Source organism: Polypterus senegalus, chromosome 1 (genome assembly GCF_016835505.1).
Source record: "Polypterus senegalus isolate Bchr_013 chromosome 1, ASM1683550v1, whole genome shotgun sequence".
Lineage (NCBI taxonomy): Eukaryota > Metazoa > Chordata > Cladistia > Polypteriformes > Polypteridae > Polypterus > Polypterus senegalus.
The window spans coordinates 162,768,083-162,787,415 of NC_053154.1; the positions used below are offsets into that span (position 1 = coordinate 162,768,083).

A 19,333-nucleotide genomic window follows, 5' to 3' on the forward strand; every position below is an offset into this window, starting at 1 on the left:
ATGAAAAAATGTGTGCATGTACATAAATTGATAAATTCTGCCCTGAAACTAAATCCTGCCTTTGGCCTGTATGTGACGCAGTTACCGAAGATGAAATGGTATCGGTTTGATACTTAGATCTAGTGACTACGATGCGATACAGCGGCAGTGCATGTATAACAACAAACGCAAGTGGTTTCTGTGAGGCAGAGTTACCGAAGACTAAATAGTGTCGGCGTTGTGCTTTCATCTAGTGACCAAAAGCTCAGTGAAGAAGTAGAAGTTGACTTCCACGAAACGGAATTATGGTAGCGTTAAATGAACTAAATACTGATTCGAATAATAGGTTTTATTTATTCAGATGACGAAATTTCACACCACACTAAATTTGGGAATCCACATATTATTGTATTTAAACAGTTTCATTGGTTTTTGCTCACAACAGGCTTGTCATAAAGGGTTTTGCACAGATAAATAAAATTTCAGGGACCGCAATGCGTACCACCTGAAAAGGCTCCGCATACCACAGTTTGGAAACCGCTGCTTTAGGAGACTTCTCAGCATTAGACATTTAATTGTAATCAGAAGCTTGCTCTCTGTCGGAGCAGGCTTACAATGGCACCATTGGTCTTTGCAGGTCAAAATCACTGCCTCTACTTCGAGTGATTTCTTCATGAGGTGTTAGATTGGTTTAGAAATATGACACTCAGTGAACCATCTAATTGTTCCCACCCACTTTTAAGCCCAATTCATTCATAGTTGTCTCTAATGGTGTATGGATCTGTGAGACTACTCCTTGGTACTCTAACAATAAATAAAATGTATACTTTTTCTGATATTATTATATGTTTAGTAACCTAAGTTTATAATTAAAAATCCATACATATTACCTGGTTCATTGTCAATCTGTGTCAAGATGTCTTCTATGGAATTTTCTTCATTGCCTTGAAGTTCAGTATCTGGTGGTGTATAGCCACGATGGCGGCACCACGTAACAATCTGTTTGGTTTTGAATGGAGTTATGCTGGCAAACTTCTGCGATTTCTGCAAAATCTCATGAAGAACTTTCTTAACTGCAATAGCTCGCTGCCACTGAAGGGGGAGACATAAGTGTATTTTTTTATTATCTGGCACTGACCATGTAATTACCGACAAAAACTAACTCACAGTTACTTCATGCTCATTTTTTATACGATAAAAAGAAACAAAAAAATCAAGGAAGTGATCTTGACATTTTCCAAAATGGCCATCATACCATGTAAATTAAACAGGTCCTTCTAGTAAATACAACTTTAAGAAGACATAGTTAATTTTATGCCCAACTGGGTGGGTTGCTTTATAGGATGTGGTTGGTTTTAAGAGCAAAGTTCATGCAATTACTGTATTTCACATGGAAGAAATAAAAACTTTTATAAAACTGGATTTAAAGACAGTCAAGTATTTTTTTAAGAAATTTAAATTCAGTGTCAGTGGAGCTTGGCACATTAGGTTTAAACTGATACAAAGCCAAATAATTGCACTTCATGATTATAGCAATAAAAATACTTTCAAATTTAAAACAAGTGATTTTCAATGTCTTGTATTGGCCATGAAATCTTTGCTTTTTCACAGCATCTATTTTCATTAAAGATTGCATAGCCAAATGATGTTTTGTCAGAAATTGCAATATTTCATAACCCATACTGTATACATTATACTACAGTATTTTTCAAAATAAACCAAATCTTTTTATTGAAATCTTTTAATATGGACTTTAAATTTTAAAAATGTGATTAACATCATTAACAAAACAACCCAGGATTTATTAGTTAATTTTTCTTTTAAATAAAACTCATGTTTTGAATATTTATAGTACTATAATGAACCAAAAACAACACTAAAGTGGAAAAAAAAAGCTTTGATAATTCAGAGAATCATTTCAGCAGTGAATTTCTCATGCTGTGTAAAAGGCAAATTACACCAAAAATGCAACATGTTTAAAGGAAATAAATATAAATGAATAATTATTGTCACTAGTTAGCTAAATATTCTGCATAGAAAATCTTGAAAATGTTAATGAAAAACAAAACAGCCTTTATTCTAGTGGCTGTATCTGGCCAGTACTTAGTGAAAGTGAGGTCAATAATTTGAGAATTAGTAGTAAATGCACATCCCTTATGCACTGTACACTGTATGTACAGTATGTAGGACAGAAAAGATAAGAGGTGACTCTTTATTCTACTGAGTAAATAAGGATTAATAAAAGCTGACAAAATGAGGACAGACAGAGCCGATAAAATGGACCGTTTAAAAGTAAAGATAGCATTTTAAACCAAATGTGCTGATCAACAAGGACTCAGTGCTAATGGTTTTAAAATGGGGTATTACTAAATCAGAGCCGTGTGTGTGTCAAAATCTGGATTTTCAGAAGGCATCACTTGGGAAGGCGATTATGGGGGTTTTGCAATAGTCTAGATACGAAAAAAATCCATATAAAGAAGTTGAAAAATGGTCTAAACAGGATGGAACATTGAATACATTTTTAAGGAGAAAATAAACAAGTATAACTTTTATGTTAACAATGAATTAATGATAACCCACAGATCATAAAAATATCAGATAAAAGGGAATTTTTGAGGAATTTCATACAGTAAAGGAATTTTAACTCTCTGGTGTGTGAGAAGATACTCAAGGAATTTTGCGATTGTGCCATGCTCTGACATTTCCATCAAATTTACACAGAAATTCCAAAATATTTTGTATGTTTATCCTAACTCAGCTCAACTACAATAATATGCAGTATGAGCATACACCCTATATACATTTCTCTCAGAACACACAAATTATAAACTGCAGTTCTGAAATTTTGCAGGAACTTTATAAAAAAAAGACACACCGGGCAACTGTGACAAATATGTTCATCAGGATCCTAAAATGTAAATGTTAAAACAGTTCAACTAATCACTCAGAAAAGCAATTACAGTATATGGTTAGAACCTTTTTTAATGGTTATTAAAGAAAAGATGGCAATAATAAGGTTAAAGGTCTTTCTGTGTTGAATATATTGTGACCACCTCAGGATAATAGCACACTTTTCTGCCTAAAACCCACAGAACAGCCCCTTTGTGCCATTCTTCAAAACAGCTTCAGTGGCTGTATCCAGCCACACAGTCAAGTAATACAGGCAGACTGGCTAAATATAAAACAGAATATGGTTTCATTATCACTGATCATCAAAGTACAGTATTAGTATTCCAAACTAAAGTGAAGGAGTTACCAGGTGCTGAATTTGCACTACTGCAGTACTATGAAATGAGAGCTTACCATAGCAAAAGCTGAAAATTAGAAAAACGTCTAGACAATACCTACACATAATCAATCTAAATTGGTATTTACCTCTTTAAATTGACATGAGACTTGTGCTTTGGGGTGCTTACATTGGTCAAGCTTCCACACGTTGTTCTTTGCAGACGCTGAATCCCAATTTGACTGTGCCAACCCCTACTTTACTAATCTGATTTCACACTTTGTCTTGTTAATCTGAAATTTGATGTGTTAGTGTAATGCTTTCACCACAAACATGCACACTTCTATGCAGCCTATTTGTTTCTGCCACCTGGCAACAAGACATGGCTGAAAGCACACAGTTTCTTTTATTTAGACTACCTCCCAGCAGATTAGAAAACCTGGTAAAAAAGGAAATTTATATTCAGTGTGGTATATTCATTTTATGGTAAAGTTTTTGTTTATTTGTTGCCAGTACGAAAAAGTTTTTCCTCAGCTGGATCACTTTGTTGTTCAAAATGAAACAACTTATCCTCACTGTCACAACCTCCTGGACTTGATGAGCTGTTTGTGTCCACATGACTGTAATACATACTTTTTACATTAGCACCCTTCTTTACATCCATAAACCTTGCTATCTTCCTAAAACAAAGGCTTACCTTAGTGCAAATGAATTACACCTCAGCCTGTGCAACCATCCATCCATCCATTATTCAACCAACTATATCCTAACTACAGGATCACAGGGGTCTGCTGGAGCCAATCTCAGCCAACACAGGGTGCAGGGCGGTCTGGAACGCAACCCCCGTGATCGAGGAGGGATTACTGTAATGTGCTTCTTTATCCAATTCACAGTTCATAAAAGGATCATATAATACTCTCACCAAAGCTACCCAAGTACTACAAGCTTTTCGTAGATATCCATAAACAAATATTATTATATGATTTATGAAATTGTAGCTAAATGGTAAAAAGCACAAATCTTTACACAGTTTGATAAGAAATAATCCACTGATACATAAATTATGGGGAATATACTTTTAAGTAATAGAGTAACCACAGCAATTTTGAAAGAATCATGAACATCAACATATGGGAAAGAAACATTAAACATATGGATAAGTATTGATGGAAAAAGACTCAGAATGAATTTCTAGAAAGTGGCAAAAATTTTTTTGATAAACAGAAATTTTCATATGAGACCACCTTATCTAAGCAACAATATCAATATAGGAAAAAGTGAAAACCTTTTAGGTTGGTGGGCATTTAAATTCATTAGTTAATGGATCATAGAAAGTAAATGTAGTTTAAATATCTTATTAGATAAACATGGCTTAATTATCTTATTAGATAAACATGGTCCATCTGGCCTTGTATCAACAGGCACACTTTGGGCCTCTTAGTATTCATTCAGCATCGTTTAAACGACACAGCCTACTTGAGTATTACTGCTGACCATGTCTATCCCTTTATGTCTGCAGTGTACCCATCTTCTGTTGGCTACTTCCAGCTCAAATCATCTTAAACTGGTTTCTTAAACACGACAATGAGTTCACTGTACTCAAATGGCCTCCACTGTCATCAGATCTCAATCCAACAGAGCACCTTTGGGATGTGGTGGAACAGGAGATTTGCATCATAGATGTGCAGCAGACAAATCAGCAGCAACTGCCTGATGCTATCATGTCAATATGGATCAATATCCTTGAGGAATATTTCCAGCACATTGTTGAATCTATGCCATGAAGAATTATGGCAGTTCTGAAGCCAAAAGGGGATCCAACCTGGTAATAGCATGGTGAACCTAAAAAAGTGGCTGGTGAGTGTATAGTGTATTCGCATAGCTCTACTTCAGTTCATCATTACCTTCCAGTTCTTTCATAAATGACCTTCATTTATTTAAGTATTCAGAAAAATCACAGAATAGATTAACTTTCTCATAAAATCAATTTGCAAGAGTAAAACACAAGGAAATGCCTACAGAGAATCAGGCACACTTTAGGTCAGAGGTTGCAAAAATTCAATGTTTAAACACAAGTGGTTTCTCTTTCCTACATTCAAAATAGTAAAGAAAACTTAAGCTTTCATTTTTTTTTCTTTATATGTTAGTTTAAAGAAAATACAAGTGTTAATAATTCTTCAATAAACCATGGATAAGTCTACACACCCTTGCCAAAATTGCAAATTTTGTGTAATATAAAAATGAAACCAAGATAAATCCTGTCTGAACTTATTCCACCTTTATTGCAAAACTGCAGTTTATACAAAGGTGAAAACAAATCAGAAACTTTTTAGTGAAACACAAATAGTAGTTATTTATTTTTTATTATACAAAATCTATCAATTTGGCAGATGTGTGTAGACTTTTTATATCCTCTGTACGTGTAAAGATATCTTTTCATCATATTTAACATTTCTATTTAAATTTGCGTTTTAAATGTGTTTGTAATTTTAAAGCACTGAAACTCCTAATTGGTGCTTAACAGATTATCTTGGCTAAATAAAGGCAAAATAAAAAATAATTGGACAAAATAAAATAACAAAAGTGAGCACTATATGCAAGGATAAAAGTATATATGTGACACACCTAGACAAGTAACATTTAACTGCTAATACATGTTTACTTACTTCTACTATCTGTGTTTTTACATTTTGCAATGGGAAAAAGAACTGTTTTCAAATACCATACTTGGGGATATTGTAAATAAGGTCAAAAACAGTATATAAAGGTTCTTTTGCATTTACAGATACAAGTTAATATAAGAAGTGTGGCAGATGGAAGGGATCCATGCCCAGCTGGAGGGCGACCGCCTTGGTCTGTATGGGGGCCACGGGAACGGTGCATGGAAGCTCAACCCTATAGGGGTCCGTGGTCACACCTGATGCGCCCAGAGGATCGTGGAGCCCTGGAGGCCAGCACTTCCGCCACACCAAGAAGTGCTGCCGGAAGTTCGTCAGAGAACACCTGGAGCACATCCGGATGATTATAAAAGAGGCCAGTCGGGAGGAAGAAGGCAACGTTCGGGACGAGAGGTGGAAAGGTGGCAAAAGCAGTCTGAAAGAGAAGTGAAAGGGACTGACACAAGGGTGTTTGGTGCAAGGCATTGTGTTGTGTGCAGAACTTTGTTGTAAATAAGCGTGTGTGTTTTGGGACTTCCTGTCTCTGGGCTGAACTACCACACAAGTAACTTTATTTTATAACTAAGACATAATAAAACAAAATATATGTACAGGAAGAAGGTAGTTTAATGTTTGCTTTCTGAAAATTTACTGAAGAAAGTTCAAGTACATGATGATATACTAAGTTATTTTATAACAAACCTCAGTAGCTCTTCTTTTTCCAATATTCCAGGAGTAATACTGTTCTAAAGACATGGCACAGAAAGGATTTGACTCATCTGCTAGAAAATAATAAAATAGTCAAAGTTCAGGAGATACAAGAAATGATACAGTACTGTGACCAAGAAATTGATTTACCAAAACACAATAAAATATTAATTTCATTTTAGAAAAATGTAGAAGTATATAGACTACTCAAAATTACCAGAGGTTTCTGCAGAACATTATGAAAGAATTTAAATGTATTTACTTCTATACATTTTAAAAGTTTACTTTCTTCTTCATATCCACCAATAATGCCACTTTGATCAGAATCACCCACAAATACACACATTGGAATAATTTGGACAAAAACAGGCCAATCAGCCCAACAAAATTCTAACCTACTTAATTCTTCCAAAATTAACATCGCATCTAGTTTTGAAAATCCCTAAAGTACTATTGTTTACCACACTACTCTTTAACTAATTCACTAATGTGAAAAAGGTCCTAATCTGTGCAACAATGACAGTGACAAAAATGTACTTTTACATTTTTATCATCCTTCACTCTAGATAATCAGAATACTCAAACAATTATATACAAAGGATTTTTCCAAACTGAAAATCTATTATCTTCCAAAAAAGTTTCCCTCAAAATGTGATTGTCATAATTATTACATCAAGATGCCATGTATAACAAATACAAAGTGTAAATGATTTCAAAGAAACCTCTACAGTACTAAATCAAGAACCTGTGACGGAATATTTGTACACAAAAGCAACATATTTTAAAATGCTACCGCACTGTAAATGCATCCAGGAACTGACAACTGGTTCACTGATGTCCATTTATAACTTAACTTTATAAAAACCAACAAACACTAAATATATCATTTATAAATATACACAGTGGCATGCGAAAGTATTCAATCCACTTGAAAGTCCTCAATTTTCTGCATGACAGAAAAACTGAACACATAATTCATTCAGCATTTGGAATGTGAACTCTTAGGGCTCATTTATACTTCACGTGACACGACGCATGCTGCAGCGGACGCTCCTGCTACGCAAGCGTTGTAGTGTTTATACTTGCGCGCGTTCTTTACGTAAATCTGGAGGAATCTACCAGGTGGCAGTGCGAGATATTATCGTGGTGAGAACATGTTCAGCTTCTCTGTGTTGTGAATTGCCTAGAACACCTATTAAATTCCGATAACACCTTACCGCAATATCTCTGAAAAGGATGTTTATTGATTAAATCCATAAATCCAGGGATGTACGTGTCCATTCCAGGAAGCATTGGGCACGAGTGAGAAACAGTCCCTTGATGAGGCCTCAGCTCATCGCAAGGTGAATACAAGCACACACATACACTAGCGTCATTTTAGCGGCACCAAATCCCCAAATCTGCATATCTTTGGAAGGAAACCGGAGCACAGTGTGGAATACCAGCAACATAACTCCCTGCGAGACAGCAGTGCTATCGCTCCGCCACCGTGACACCCCCATGTGTGTAATTATTCCCCCATGTGTGTATTTATTAACAGTATTCATTATTTAAACGAAATTATATGTAAAATGTAACATACACATTTTAATGCATTTCATCATGAAAGTGATATCAAGTATAAATCTAAAGATTCTAAATGTGCAGAGAGTTGGAATATCATACATTTAATTTGTTCTGTTTGGCGATCTATTGCTGCTTTCGCTGCTGAAGCAAAATGCCGACATACAGATGCATTCGTGGTGCTTTTATATTCAAGCGTCGCATATTCCCGATCGTAATGACACAATACATTTTAAAAGTCTCACATACCATCTTTTGTGCCATCTATTTTTTATTGTTTTACTTTACCTGCTGTCAGGTCCAAGAAGCTCGTAGCAATTAAAACTGGGATGGCGTTTGCGACCGTCTGTTTTAATGATAAAGTAAACTACAAGGTTAAAGTGGAAATTTCGAGATTAAAACCGAAATGTCAACTTTAATCACAAAGTACATGTTTTCACCGTGTCCTTTATTTTTTCTCAGTGGCTCAAATATAGCGCTATACATTATGTTGCTGTTGTTAAGTTGCAAAATTAAAAAGTAAAAAGACATATATAAATGACACGATACATTTTAAAAGTCTCACATACCATCTTTTGTGCCGTCTATTTTTTTTTTTGCAACTTCACATCGACTACATAATGTATAGCGCTGTATTTGAGCCATTCATCAAACAGCAAAGTGCGCACATCGATCCCCGAAGGATCTCCATAGAGGCTTGCTGTCACATGTAGATAGTAAACAGAGACTCTGACGTCACGTTCCGACTTTTAGCACACTGCGCCCCCCGACTTTTTGCTGGTACTGCAACTCGCGCACGCGTCGCATTAATTTCTGAGGACCTGCTCAGAGGACGCGTGAAATGAACGCTGGGAACGCGTGGCAGCCATGATGCGGGCGCGTACGCGTTCTGAGCGTGAAGTATAAATGAGCCCTTAGGCTGTAACAATACATTTCCAAAGTCAAAATTATCCATTTCTTGTAGATATTTAACTGAAGAAGAAACACTCAAAATTAAACATTAATACTTTGCCAAGAACTCTTTTGCTGCAGTAACAGCCTTAATTCTTTTGGTAAAAGTGTGTACTTGTTTTGCAAATTGTTCAGGAGTGATTTTTCCCCATTCTTCATAACAGAATTTATAGAGATCCTCTAGGTTGGTGGGAAGGCGCCTCTGGACTGCAGTTTTCAAATAGTGAGACAGATTCTTGATAGCTTTAAGATCAGGGCTTTGTCCTTGGATTTTTAGTAGCCTCTCTTGACATCTTGCTCTGATGTGTAGTTTTGAGATATGGCATGTTCTAGTAGAAGTCTGGATGCTATGATGAACCTTCCAATTTCTAATGATGGACCCAACAGTGCTTAATGGGACATTCAAGTTTTGTAGCCATTTCCTGCCTTATGCAATTCAATGAGTTTGTTTCTCACATCAGCAAAATGCTCCTTTGTCAAATGGTGCATTTTATATCCAGAGAGATATAAAGGACTCACAAGCAGTACTTAATTTTGATACATTTTGGTCAAAAGACTGTAATTTTTGATTACTTTGTCATTTGTGTAACCTGGAGCTTCCAAAGCACACAGAGGTTTAAATACTTATGCAAACACAAACGTTTGAGTTTTTCTTCTTCTCTTTTACATTTCTAATGTGTTTAGAAGATAATTAAATGAATACATTCTGCAATAGAAGGATTATTTTCAGCTATAAAGGAACTGAAAAATGTTGTTTAATATCACTATGGAGATAAAAAATGGTGAATGTGAAAGTAACTTAATGACTTCACAGTTCTGCAAAGTAGGTTAGCCACAAATACAAGTTTATGTACTTAAAGGAAAAAATGTGATATTACTTACTTTTTTCTTTAACTATTATTGGAAACTTTTCCACCACTGCTGATAAAAGCTGATGTATGTTATCCAAATGTTCAGTACTATACAATGTAATGAAAAGGGGAAACACAAATTATTATTTTAGAAACACAGTCCTAGATCACTGCAGTGAAAAAATCTCTACAGTCAACATAAGTAATAACAGTTTTTAGAAATGATAGATATTAGAGGATGTTTATACTGCTTATGGTTTACAAAGCTTAAATAATCTCGCTCCATCCTATATTTTGGAATGCCTGTCACCTTACACTCCCAATTGTACGTACCCTTAGATTTTCAAATGAGTGTCTGTTTATAATTCCAAGAGCTAAACTTAAAAGAAGTGGTAAGGCAGCCTTCTGCTGTTATGCACCGATAAAAATTCACCAGGCTAATACAGTGGAACATTTTAAAAAACTGCAAAAAAAACCCCATTATTTTAATATGGCTTTCTTATACAGTAGCTTAATTTTAGTGTAACCCTGATATTCTGTATATGCATTTAATTATCATTTTTTCATGGCTCTTCTATCTGTACTAACCCCTATTTTCTCTGCTGTCCTCTTTTCGGTTTTCTGTGGTGGCGATTTGCACCACCACCACCTGATCAAGGCACCATGCAGTCCTTACATTGATGGATCAAAGACCAGATTTCCACATGACCATCATCATCTAATTTCTTCCAAGTGAAGCCTGAAAACTATGAGAATTGATTTAGATCATTTATGTTAGGTAGAATGCCTAGAGGGGGCTGGGTGGCTTCATAGCCTCGGAATCCCTACAGATTTTGTTTTTTTCTCCAGCCCTCTATAGAGTTTTTTTTTCTGTTCTCCTGGCCATCAGACCTTACTTTATTCTATGTTACTTAGTATAGCCAAGTCTTATTTTTGTATTTTTCTTTATTTATCTTGTAAAGCACTTTGAGCTACATAATTTGCATGAAAATGTGCTATATAAATAAATGTTGTTATATTGTACATAGTCCTGTCCTGTTTAGAAAAGAAATTTACATTGTTATTCTACAATTGATTTTGTCTAGTGTGAGCAACAGCATAACATCTTGCTTTTAGGTCGATTGCTGGAATGAACTGATAATCAGCACAAACACATGATGATTAAAAATGAGTCATTTTAGGGTCGAGCACAAAGTGAATAAGCAGAGATTTATTTTAATACAGAGAGAGTTATTAATGCAAAAGTTCCATAAAAAAGTGGAGAATCCTGAAATTTTGTTTTCCTTCCAACAAAGGAAAAAATACTGGAACGCTTTTAAGGATGAAGTCAACTTTTCAATAATTATTTTATAAAGAAGAGTATGACAACTTGCTAGAAGCCAAGCCAAAAAAACAGAAATTATGAACACATCCGGGAACAAGATAAAGACAAAGGATAAAACAATAATGAATTTACTTAGTCTTACAACATTTGGAACACTGTAATTACCATAAGTAGATAATGAGACTAAATATAATTGAATCATACTGTATGTGATATAAAATATGGACTGTATTATGCTGCTTTGAATAAGGACATCTGTTAAGTAAATAATGATAATAAGAAGAAAATCCTTAAAAACCATTACAATGCAACATTTAGCAAATTTGCAAATTAAGAAAAGGCTCACATTGTCTTAATTTATATAAAAGGTTATGTTATGTTTTCCAGCTTCTAAAGGCAAAAATAAACAAAGGAAAAATAATAACTATGTTCAAGTAATTGCAACTGATTTTGTCCCAGTTTGAGCATTAAAGTTAGAATAATTCAGTTTGTCCAGCTCCACTTTCTGTTTGATTATATCACTTTGCAATGAACATCCATTTTTGTGAAGGGTCACGTTTTCATTTTTGACATTCATTTGAAGGCTACAGTTTTCACTTTTGAGAAATAATGTTTGAGTCTAATAAATGCTTAATGCTTTACAGATATTCAGCTATACATGTTTTAATATAAATATTTGAGGCCAATTTGATAGCCGTTGTGCTCATGTTTTTGTGCAGCTTCCTCCAGCTCCATGGGCATGGTACGCCCATACACTTCATGCTCCAATTTTAGCCATCTGCAGATTTCCTCATACCATACAAGTACAACGGGTTTTGATCCATTTAAATACACTTGTTATTCAGGAAGCTTTTCCATGGCACTCACATAAAATGTTTTGTTTTTAGAAGCTGACTTGATTATCTTCATTCTTTGTACATAACATCCTACGGAGACTGCCGCTCAGACTTGGGAACACATGGTAATCACATGCCTATGCCGGAAAAAGAATGGCATTTCTTTAAATCCAAAGTTTTATGGAGCAGAGCAGCCTTTGAAGGCCATTCAAGTGCAAGCTGAGGCACTGCTCTTAAGTACATGAAAACATTCTTTGCTGCTTTATTTTGATTGACTACTGCACATACCAAACCTAAGCAGGGTAATACTGACTAATTAGTATGCATGTAATCAAAACAAACTAAACTGTCAACATCTTAAAAAAATCTGTGCTCTGGATGGGACCTTGAATTTCATTGGTGTTCAATGAGAATGGATTCAATTTAACCATAACTATTACTATACTGTCTGCTATCTCCCATATGATGGCTGTTCAATTCTCCATTTTGATTAGCTCTATGGTGGCAATAATTTCTTAAGCAATTAAGGTTGAAGGCCAACCAGACCTTGGATTAGCTTCAAATCTTCAAGAGATGTCCTACCACGATGGAATTCTGAAGCTCAAATTTTAAATTATGGCATGTGAATGGAACTGGTTCCAGCATAAAAATTAATCCCCAAAGTAGTACTATACTCTAGAGATAGAAATTTAATATGTACGTCCTTTCATTCACTTAAAAAGGGTTGGTTGGTCTAAAACATATTTAAGTGTCCAAGCATTTGAGCAACTCAAACTTATGACTTAAAACTAATGTAGATCATGTAAGAACTCAATAAAACAATATTACTATTGAAAGATGCAGACAAAGAACCAGTAAACCACTAGAAAAAGCAAATATGATGACTCAAGATAATTTGATTAAGCCTTACTTAATTAAATCATGAACCATATCCGTGTCTTGTTCTACTTTCATACCACTGCTTTGAGGATCAGAAGAACCTATGCTGCTGCTCACTGCCATAGTCTCTGGCTCTGTCTTCACTGCAGCTTTTCCATGAAAAACAAAACAGAAACATGTGCACATTGAACACAACAAACATGTCTAGTAAATCTGTAAAATATTTAAAAGCAGTCATCCTGTGTAGGTTTTAGGCAAGGAGTTGCATCACGGAACTCTGATTTCTCATTGCCAACTAAAAACTCTTGGTTCTTGAAGAAAAATGTCAACAGAATAGCAAGGAAGCAATTATTGTATAGAATGCAAAGTTTACTCAAAAAGAATACTAATTTCCAATTGAAGAAAAAAGAAACTAGATATATTTTTGGTAATCTTTTGTTTTAGTATGTATTTTTTGGTTTGCTGTATACACGTACACAACCAGATGATCAATAAGATAATTAAAAATGGCAGAGTCCTCAGAACACCATAAATTCATAAGCAGTCACAAACAGCATTCAATACATACAAGTAAAAAACAGCATTGTTTTGACACATTTGATCCCTTCTTTTTGTTTTTTTCATTGAAGTACTGAAATGTTAACACAATTAAATAATACATTTTAGTGGTAGTAATTTCAATACATTATCCCCAAGTTAACTTGTCCACTGCTAGTCATATGCACACCAGCACCCCCAAGTTAAACCATCTTCAGTGAACTACTGGTAAAGACAGCGGGTGGCACCTGGACAGAATTAGCAGCAGCAGGAGAGCTGAGAATGGGCTGTCTGAATGTAGTGTACAAAAAGACCGTGACTTATCGTGTTGTAATAGTGACAGTTCTTCAGAAATGACTAGTAACAGTACTATATAGTAGATTTTAGTTAAATCCTGATGCTCTGCATATTCAATTAATTATCATTATTATTCATGGTGGCTCCAAAATCCATACTAACACCTACTTTTTCTGGTTTTCTGTGGTGGCAATCTGCGCCACCACCACCTAATCAAAGCACCGTGATGTCCTAACATTGATGGATTAAAGGCTAGAACTTCACATGACGTCAACACCAAATTCTTCCAAGTGAACTCTGAATACAATGAGGACTGATTGAGGTCATTTATGATAGGTTGAATGCCTAGAGGGTGCTGGGCAGTCTCGTTGCCTGGAACCCCTGCAGATTTTATTTTTTTCTCCAGCCATCTGAAGTTTTTTTTTTTTGTTTGGTTTTTCTGTCCTCCCTAGCCATTGGACTTTACTTTTATTCTATGTTAATTAGTGTTCCCTAATTGTACTTATGTTTTTTTTTTTTTACTTTTTTCTCTTTCTTCATCATGTAAAGCACTTTGAGCTACATTGTTTGTATGAAAATGTGCTATATAAATAAATGTTGTTGTTCCAGTGATAGTGATGATTTGGCACAAATGGTAAGTAAACACTGATGTCATTGCTGAATGTGACAACAGCACTGCCTATCTTTTAAAGCTGCTGTTTACTGATGTACAGAGTGCAAGAGGCATTTATTAGAGGCATCTAATGCTACATACACTAAAACAAAATTACAGGGTGCATGTATGGTTTGATGTGCATTACGACAAGCCACTAGGTTTATTTGCACTTACTTTATATCATAATTCAACAGACTGATGCTGAAAAGTACTAATCAACAAAACTTTTACTTAGAATGCCTTATGGACCATCCTGGATGTGGATCATGAGTGATAAATGTTTCAGCATACTTGTATTTAGTTGACTATTTACTTGTCAACTTGCACAGTAGTAAGAAAACTTTTTTTAAAAATAAGATCCTTCTCCATATAAAACATAAACAAATAAATATTGAAGTATTTTTTTATCATATATTTTACAATTCCAATAAAATGTATAACATTGTTACATTTAACAATATTTTCTTCTTATTCTAATGTATATTATTATTTATTTATTTTCATATTCTCTAATACAGTCTTAGGAGAGTGGTACCTAAGCATTTCACAACATATGATACTATGTTTATTAACTGTGTGTGACAAAATTTGATTTGAGTTGATTTGATTTAGTCAGATAACCATATCTTTGTATGCTGAAAAACAAAGAGTATACTACAGTCATGGCCGAAATTATTGGCACCCCTGGAATTTTCCCATAAAATGCACCTTTTCTCCCATAAAATTGTTGCAATTACAAATGTTTTGGTATACACGTTTATTTCTTTATGTGCATTGGAAAAACACAAAAAAAACTGAGAAAAAAAAGCCAAATCTGACATCATGTCACACAGAACTCCAAAAATGGGCCAGACAAAATTATTGGCACCTTTTCAGAATTGTGGGTAAATCGTTTTTTATTTCAAGCATATGATGCTCGTTTGAACTCACCTGTGGCAAGAAACAGGTGCTGGCAATATAGCAATCACATCTGAAGCCAGTTAAAATGGAGAAAAGTTGACTCAACCTTTTTGTTGTGTGTCTGAGTGTGCCACACTAAGCATGGAGAACAGAAAGAAGAGAAAAGAATTGTCTGAGGACTTGAGAACAAAAATTGTGGAAAAATATCAACAATCTCAAGACTACAATTCCATCTCCAGAGATCTTCACGTTCCTTTGTCCACTGTGCACAACATAATAAAGAAGTTCACAACACATGGCACTGTAGCTAATCTCCCTGGATGTGGACGGAAGAGAAAAATTGATAAAATACTGCAACGAAGGATAGTCTGAATGGTGGATAAACACTCCCAATCAACTTCAAAACATATTCAAGCTGTTCTACAGACTCAGGGTGCAACAGTGTCAGCTCAAACTATCCATTGACATCTGAACGAAATGAAACGCTATGGCAGGAGAGCCAGGAGGACCTCACTGCTGACATAGAAACATAAAAAAGCCAGACTGGAGTTTGCCAAAATGTACTTGAAGCCAAAATCCTTCTTGGCGAACGTCTTGTGGACAGATGAGACCAAGGTAGAGCTTTTTGGTAAAGCTCATCATTCTACTGTTTACAGAAAATGGAATAAGGCCTACAAAGAAAATAAACACAGTACCTACAGTCAAACATGGTGGAGGTTCTAAGATGTTTTTGGGATGTTTTGCTGCCTCTGTCGCTGGATGCCTTGACTGTGTGCAAGGCATCATAAAATCTTAAGACTACCAAAAGATATTGGGGTGCAATGTAGGGCCCAGTGTCAGAAAGCAGGGTCTGCGTCAGAGGTCATGGGTGTTCCAGCAGGACAATGACCCCAAATATACCTCTAAAAGCACAAAGAAATGGTTGAAGACAAATCGGTGGAGAGTTCTGAAGTGGCCAGCAATAAGTCTGAATCTAAATCCGATTGAACACTCATGGAGAGATCTCAAAATTGCTGTTGGGAGAAGGCGCCCTTCAAATCTGAGAGATCTTGAGCAGTTTGCAAAAGAAGAGTGGTCGGATATTCCAGTTGAGAGGTGTAACAAGCTTGTTGATGGTTATAGGAAGCGCTTGATTTCAGTTATTTTTTCCAAAGGGTGTGCAACCAAATATTAAGTTGAGGGTGCCAATAATTTTGCCCAGCCCAGTTTTGTGTGAAATGATGTTAGATTTGGCTTTTTTTCTTTGTTTTTTATGTTGTTCCAATGCACATAAAGGAAATAAACATGTGTATACCAAAACATTTGTAATTGCAACAATTTTTTGGGAGAAATGGTGCATTTTCTGGGAAAAATCCAGGGGTGCCGATAATTTCGGCCATTACTGTAAGTATATTGGTGGCTTGACCAAAGTGCCCAGAGTACAAAAATTGGTTAGAATCTACACCTACTAATGTGTTTTTAATTTTATTTTTAAAAATGCATTTTTTTATTTTTGTTTTAATTTGTTCTTAGTTTATTTGTTCATGAGTTTATTTTTTTAAATAATTCTGTTGAAGAATGGTTGAAAATCAATGTCTGACTTTCATTGGTTAAATTTCATAGAATTTTTATTTATTATTACTTTTGTCAGATTAAAGTTATTTCTGTGACCATTTTGAGTTTTTCTTTCATTGACTGAAGGGTACCAACAATTTTGTCCACGTGTGCCCACTCAGGCATAACACTTCTTCATCTGGCACTGCTGTGTTTGAAGGATGACATAAACTACTGCTGAAAAAAACTGCTTCATTTGAACATGTTTATTCCTGTTGGATTAGTCAGTGACTATGACTTTATACTGTAGGTTGTGTAATTCAACCAGATAAACCGGAAATAATTTTATTTTTTTAAACTAGCGAGCTAAACAATATTAAGCAAAGAGGGTATACCTGCACTGTTCCTTACAGTATTAAAATCTCATTTTGAAACTCTGGTGGTAGTGCACATTGAGTTTTGAGAAGGCTTGACTATAAATAAGCAATGGTTTTAACTAATACATCACCATATTAGGAGTTCCTTTTGTGCATGTACTGTAGTTATCCTACTGACAAGTTAATTTCATTAACAAATAGTGATGTGTTTTCCTTTTCCCAGCACAATTATTTGTTTTGTTAGATTTTGGAATAGCTTTTCAGTTTCAATATGGTCATTCAAGGCCTCACTAAAATTAATTTTAAAACTTAATCTAACATAACTTTTTAATTCTGATTTCAAACAGGCTACATTTAGGCACTGTTTTACTTATCAGGATGAATAATTCATTTTCTTTCTCTTAATAGCATGTGTTGGTATTTCATGAAAATTAAGAAACAAAAGCCATGATCAAGACAACCTCACATTCCTTTAGAAATGGTAGGTGTTCTTTTTCACAAATGATGATATTGGGTAGTGATAAAAATGCAACCCATCAGCAATGGCTAAATATATCATCAGGAAAAATAAATTCATTATGGATGGAAAGGTTTAGCAGTTAGTTGTTTGCCCTAAACTGGGTTAGAGATCACCACTTATTAGCCTGAACCTCATTTATAGCAGGCGCAATAGGGCTTGATCACTATTATGAACATTTAAACAGCATTAAAATGGACAATGAAAAAAAAAAATAGGTTAAACATTTGAAGATATTATATTTTGTTAGCAGAAATTATACATTTTCAATATGTTGGATGTAAGGGCTTATGAGGCAAAATAGGCCATTCTTAAAAACAGGTATTCCTTATGGCCAACATGGACCTACTCCTGTTTCTGTAGGAACAACATTAATGACTAAACATACCACATTTGGGATACCTCTGTTGCCACATACTAGCATTAACAAGCTCCTTTGACTTCCTGGCCTCCATGATATCCTCTCATCTACTTAAATGGCCCCATCCAAAATGTCAATACAATACAGCCCCCACCTAACCCTGACTGCACAGACCTGCATACAACAGTGCTCAGTTCTTGTTAGCATGGGTTTCTCTTTCTGTACATCTCTCTACCCCTGCACTTTACCATATTTTTTACACTTCTGTCCTACCAACCCCATGCTAAAATATAACAACAATCACATAATATCAGAAAGTAAAACAGTATAACAAGAATAATGGATTACAATAACATCAAATAATTAGCTGACACGGTTTAATCAGTGTGATACCAAACTCAAGATATGCTGTTAAATTTATTTCGATATTCTAAATAAGCAACATTTTATAATTTTATTAGTAATACTAACCTTGTCCAACTGATGATGCAGGTACACCCTGTGCTAAACCTGTAGGAACTGAAACAGCAGCAGTAGACTGGTCATTTCCAGCAATCGACAAATTTGATTTATTGCTTAATTGGGACTGCACCACTAAACAAAGACAAAAATATGCAAAATAAAAATTTTAAAGACATTTTCAGTAAGTATTACAGTATTGTAGATTTTAGAATGAGTAAATCTAATTGACTTATATAAATTTTGCCATTCAACAGGGGATACCCACAAAACTGTAATAAAAAGAGTAAAGAGTAAAAAGTAATGCAAATTTGTATTCTCCTCAGTATGCTCTGGCAATGTAAGTAAGCAAATAAAGAGGTATCCATGAAATACATGCTCTTTCAATTTTAATCTTAAAGGAAAAGATGATAGATATGATAAACAGTTACATCTATCTATGCATTACCATATCAATTTAACCTCCTTTGTGTTTTGGAGCCAGAGCAGATCACAGCAGCAAAGACAGGTACAAAATCTGGACAGGTAAACTCACATTACATTTAATTACAAGAGGGAAGCTCTGATGTTCAAACTAGAATTACCAAGAAGACTGATGGGGTCGTAAAGACACTTACATAGGAAAAAGTAGGATGCAATACAAAAATGTTCAAGAAACACTGGTACATAAAACTTTGCAATTGTTAGGGCACATCATGTCATCGTCACTTCTGCCCTAATCTA

The 19,333-nt window shown here is 35.0% G+C and overlaps 1 protein-coding gene across 4 annotated transcripts in view; it reads right to left on the reverse strand.

Annotated features, from left to right (window-relative positions):
- yeats2 (YEATS domain containing 2) overlaps positions 1-19,333 on the reverse strand; it is a 143,747-nt gene that overhangs the window by 20,519 nt on the left and 103,895 nt on the right. For 3 of the 4 annotated variants that reach the window (XM_039761706.1, XM_039761687.1, XM_039761680.1), the window contains 5 exons: positions 18,623-18,745; positions 13,006-13,123; positions 9,967-10,043; positions 6,565-6,644; positions 870-1,071 (listed from right to left, as the gene is read on the reverse strand). In XM_039761706.1, coding sequence (XP_039617640.1) covers positions 870-1,071; positions 6,565-6,644; positions 9,967-10,043; positions 13,006-13,123; positions 18,623-18,745 — 600 coding nt within the window. The remainder of the gene's footprint in view (positions 1-869; positions 1,072-6,564; positions 6,645-9,966; positions 10,044-13,005; positions 13,124-18,622; positions 18,746-19,333) is intronic. The other variant, XM_039761696.1, reaches the window with a different exon arrangement.